Source organism: Vicia villosa, unplaced genomic scaffold (genome assembly GCF_029867415.1).
Source record: "Vicia villosa cultivar HV-30 ecotype Madison, WI unplaced genomic scaffold, Vvil1.0 ctg.002076F_1_1, whole genome shotgun sequence".
NCBI classification, from domain to species: Eukaryota; Viridiplantae; Streptophyta; class Magnoliopsida; order Fabales; family Fabaceae; genus Vicia; species Vicia villosa.
In genome coordinates this window covers 168,447-173,483 of record NW_026705830.1, presented here as the reverse complement: position 1 = coordinate 173,483, position 5,037 = coordinate 168,447, and the positions used below count along the sequence as shown (strand labels likewise).

The 5,037-nt window shown below is 33.9% G+C and overlaps 1 protein-coding gene across 1 annotated transcript; it reads right to left on the bottom strand.

Annotated features, from left to right (window-relative positions):
- Positions 1-2,746: 2,746 nt before the first annotated feature.
- On the bottom strand, positions 2,747-4,798 carry LOC131637718 (licodione synthase-like). Its single transcript, XM_058908324.1, has 2 exons — positions 3,752-4,798; positions 2,747-3,555 (listed from the first exon to the last, which is right to left on the bottom strand). Exons 1-2 carry the CDS (start codon positions 4,625-4,627, stop codon positions 2,905-2,907), a joined length of 1,527 nt encoding a protein of 508 aa, XP_058764307.1. The 5' UTR covers positions 4,628-4,798; the 3' UTR covers positions 2,747-2,904.
- Between the last annotated feature and the right edge of the window lie 239 nt (positions 4,799-5,037).

Genomic DNA, 5,037 nt, shown 5'->3' with positions numbered 1-5,037 from the left:
AGTTAAAAGGACTAGAAAGGATTTTTTTTTTTATGTGCAACACATACCCTATTATTGGAATCATGTTGATGCTTCTTAAGGATATGGAAATAAACCATCTCATAAATATTCTAGTCAATCCATTGCATGGATATCCAAAAAAGAAATCCCATGGATCTACAAGATAAACATACATGCTCTAGTTTTCTCAATTTTGTTATGACTACATCAAAGATATGTTTGATGTTGAGGAAGTTGATAATTATGGTTTTAGTGGATTTGAATGTTTTCTAGGCGAAGTGAAGAATCTTGGCCATTGATCCTTCAACACTTCCACAAAGGGGTTTATAATAACTATGATGTTTCTTCCAAATTGTTCTATCATAATGTTGAAGAAGTAAGAAATTTATGAAAGATAACTAGGTTGAATGTTATTAGGAGTGAGAAGTGGATGAGCATTTCCAACACGGGCTATTCGATTGTGTCAAGGTACAATGTCATACTTGTGACAATAACAAAAATTTGAACAACACCTTATTTTCCAAGTGTTTGTCATAGTGTTTTTCTTCTTCTCGTCATAAGGTAATTGTAGTTGGCTTTGTTAACAATTGTTAGGATGGAGTAAAGATCATTGCAAAGCAAAGATTTAGGAGGAGGTTTTCAAAAGTGGAAGACTCAACAACGATTTCCCATGAAGATTTCACAAAGAGTTTAGTTCGTAGACTGTGTGCAAGTCAAAGATACAGAAAGAATATTTTTATATTTTCAGTATTAATTTTGGATATTATGATTGTACTAAACTTGTATAATTTTTTCACAAATATTATTGGAAGACTAAAATTTTTTCAATTGAAAAGCATTGGAGACTAGAGTAGGCGCAAAGCAAGGACGAACACACCGAATTAATATAAATCCCGGTGTACACTTCTCTCTCTTTCTCCTCTCTCTCTCTCTCTCTCTCTCTCTCTCTCTCTCTCTCTCTCTCTCTCTCTCTCTCTCTCTCTCTCTCTCTCCATTCTTTTAATTTTCTAGACATTACATGCATGACTAAGTCGTTCTTTATTGCTTTCTAGAATTGCATGCCATTAGGATTTCAAATGGTAGTGATTTAATTGTACAAGCGTAGGGTTTGTTAGCATTGGAACTTTGATTTTGTGTTGTTGAAGATCAAACTGAAATTTTTTGTTGTAGAATCTAAACAACGTTGGTGATGTAAACTCACACTTCTAATGTAATTTGACAATTATTCAATACAGTCATTAGTGTGTCAATCTTGCTTGTACTATGAACTACATAAATCATTACACACCAATTAAAATCTATAAGCATAATCACTCTATTCGCTAAGAATTGTTTCCACTACGCAAAATCAATTTTGCTTTAAAACTGATAAAACAATTTCAAACTATTTTCAACAAAAATTTTCATTGGGAGGTCTATTCACCCCCTCTAGATTATTAAATACTCTATATTCTTGTCCAATAGAAAAGGCATATGAAGTAGCATATTCAGGCAGTCTAATGCATTACGAACATGAAGCCAGACTAGATTCTCCAAGAGGCCACCGTCACTTCTGTATGGTTGAGATTTCACTGCCATATGCAGGCAGTCTAATAGATTTTGATTGACTTAGTATGGTAGAGATTGCACCGTCACTTCTGCATAGTTGAGATTTCACTGACATTTTGTATAGTCGATATTGCTTGGTTGTTTAATAAATATAATTATGTTGTTCAAGAAAAATTATAACAAATATCATATAAAAAAATGAATTTGTTGTCATATCTTGCCTTTGTTTACTTTGACCATGCACACCCTATATCTGATTTTACTGTTAATGAGTATCAAACTCAAAGATTTGAAGTGCAAGGTTGAAATCATCCTAGACCATGGAGATAATCAAATGGAGGTTAAGATTAAATATCTTTCTCCATCAATCCATTTGACGACTCTTTTAAGTTCACCAATCTTTATTGTAAGACAAATGACGATATAAAATAATATTTACAACATTTTATCGCTACGAGATCAACGAATCTATCAAGTTGGATGCCACAATAGTTAGATCTACAATGATATTTTTAAGATAATGAAACATCTCATACTTACGGTTGAAATCGTAGAAAGATGAAAATATAATTAGCAGGTATACGTTTTCTATTTTACGTCTATGTTTTTAATTTTATAAGTTGTCCGTGTTATATCTAAGTTGAGTATGTCCATAAAAAGTTATTTTTTAAATAATATTTGCTTAGCTAATACAACAAATCATAAAAGGAAAAAAATCATTTCTCTCATGCTTTAAGAAAGAAAGTCTCCTCCTATACGCGTTTCTAAGAAAGAAAATCTTTCACTAACTTTCTAGCCCTAACCATGATATCTTCTATAAAGGTCTCAATCACAAAATCAAAAAAGACATTCACTAATTTCACAAAAATCAAACAAACATAGTCTCTTGCAATCCTTACCTTCTTATCTATAGGCACTTTCTTTTGTACTTGAGATGATTAATTGCAATTCCTTAATTTTGTCTTTTTATTTTATTTTGACCCTTCTATTTTAAAAATAACTATTTTAGTTATCTTTTAAAGTTTTTTATGCAATTTTTATCTTTTTATTTTGTTTTTTCTGCAAAATTTGTTTCTGTTTTTACCCATTTTTTAAGTAAAACTCTAAAGGAACCAAAATCATAAGGGAATTATAATAGAAGAAAGACAAAATAGGATCAAATTAAGCCTGCATATTATACAGCAAAATCACTCTTTTATTGAATAGAAAAACACACATACTAAAACACCCTTATATAATTTGACAAAACACGTCAAAATTATTCTTAAACTACAAAAAGACACGTGTCACCTATGAAACAACAAGAATAAAAATACATTCACACAAATTATTCAAAGTAACATGCATTAAATAATTTTAATTGGCCTTAAATTTGATCCTTTCAACAGGAACACACAGAAGATCATGAGCCCTCGGAGCAGTCAATCCTGGCCGTTCATCAACATCAATATCACCAACATCATTCAAAATCTCACCACTGGCATGATCCACAACCTTAAAATCAAAACACTGAATAACAGCACCAAGCAACGCTGGAACTTCCTGCATGGCTAATGAAACACCAGGACACATTCTTCTTCCTGATCCAAACGGCAGAAGCTGAAAATGCTGCCCCCTAACATCAACAGAATCTCCTTCACCATTCTTCAAGAACCTCTCCGGACGAAACTCCAACGGTTTTTTCCAAATTTCTGGATTTCTTCCCATAGACCAAACATTAACAAAGAGTAATGTGTTTTCCGGAATCACATAGTTTTCGACTTTGCACTCGGTTACACAGCTTCTCGTAACCATAGCCACCGGCGGGTGAAGACGATAGGTTTCTTTTATGATTGCTTGGAGATATGGAAGATTCGGAATGTCAGACTCTTCAACCACCCGATTTTTTCCTACTATCTTGTAAATTTCTTCACGAGCTTTTAGTAGTAAAGATGGATTTTTTATGAGTTCCACTAACGCCCATTCGGTTGATATCGCTGTTGTGTCTGTCCCTGCCGTGAAGAAATCCTGCAATATCATGCCATCCAAAAGAATTTGCAGTCACTTCAAAAGAAATTAGAAATTCTGAAATATGTATATGCATGCAATGTACCCGCATTGTTTCATCGACCAGATATATTTATTATTCAATGAATATAAAAAGTCAATTTTCTCTTATAAATAATACGCAAGAGAGTAATAAGAATATTAATAATGGATTTACCATAATCAAGGCCTTGATATGCACCTTTTGAATTTTCACGTCGGAACTTTGATTCTCAACAAAATCAAGCAAGATATCAAGAAAATCTCTAGCTTGACCGTTGGAATTCTCTCCTTTGTTCTTCTTCCTCGTCTCTTCTCTTTTGCAAATAATTCTTTCCACCAATGTATCAAATTTATGAAACAAATCCTCTACCCTCTTCCCGAATCCTTGGAAGTCAACTTTCTTAAACAACCAGATAAAATCTGAAACGTTAAACTCTCCGAAAATCTCTGTCACGCCACGGACAACCTCCCTAGCTTCCTCGACTTCACCTAACATCATCTTAGAAATGACATTGTTCGTCAACTTCAACAATTCCTCGGTTATGTTCACGGTTTCGGATGTTTTGGCTTTGTTAGCCAGAAGTGTCATGAAACTTTGTGTTTCCTGTGCCCTCAAGTGTTGGAAGTTGTTTATGCTACGAGAGCCTAAGAGTTCGTTCATGCTAAGTTTTTTAATGAACCTCCAGTAATCGCCATAAGGCGCGAAAGCTAGAGAGGAATCGTAAGTCAGGCGTTTGATCGCGGTGGTTTGGATGCGAGAGTTAAAGGATAGTTCATTGTTTTGGAGGAGTTGTTTGGCGAAATGAGGGGAGGAAGCGACGACGCAGATGACGGAACCGAAGTTAAGAGAGATTAATGCACCATATTTGAGGGAGAAATTGTGGAGGGTTTGATGGAGGAGAGGTCCTAAGAGATGCATGTGGCCAATGATTGGAAGTTTGAAAGGTGGTGAAGGAGGGAGGTTTTTGTGACGGTTTGAGTATTGTTGGAAAAGTAAGTAGCAAAATAGAGATGAAAGGAAGAATGAGAGTGCTAGAAACTGAATTTCCATTGCTTATTCTCTTTGATTTTCACTATGAGAAGATGAGTGAATCCAAGTCCTTATGTAGAGGAAAATAATTGAGGGGAAGTTGAGTATGTACCATTTTAGGCGATAAAATTTATTGTGATCGAAGGTTTGCTACAAATGGATACCAAGACATGTGATTGGAAAACTCAGAAATTATCTTAGTAAACTACATTTAATTAAATGATGTTTAGTAACCATTCATTTAGCATCATCATAATGTACCTCCATATATAGCTTCGGTGTTATAAATGATCACTAGTATGCTTTATTTGATCAAATCAAGGGTTTAATGAGTAGACAATTTGAAATTTGAATTTACTATTTCAGTTAAAGTAACTTAAGTTTAGGAGAGATGAGTCAAGATGAATTGTCTACATTCAATTAAGAGCTAT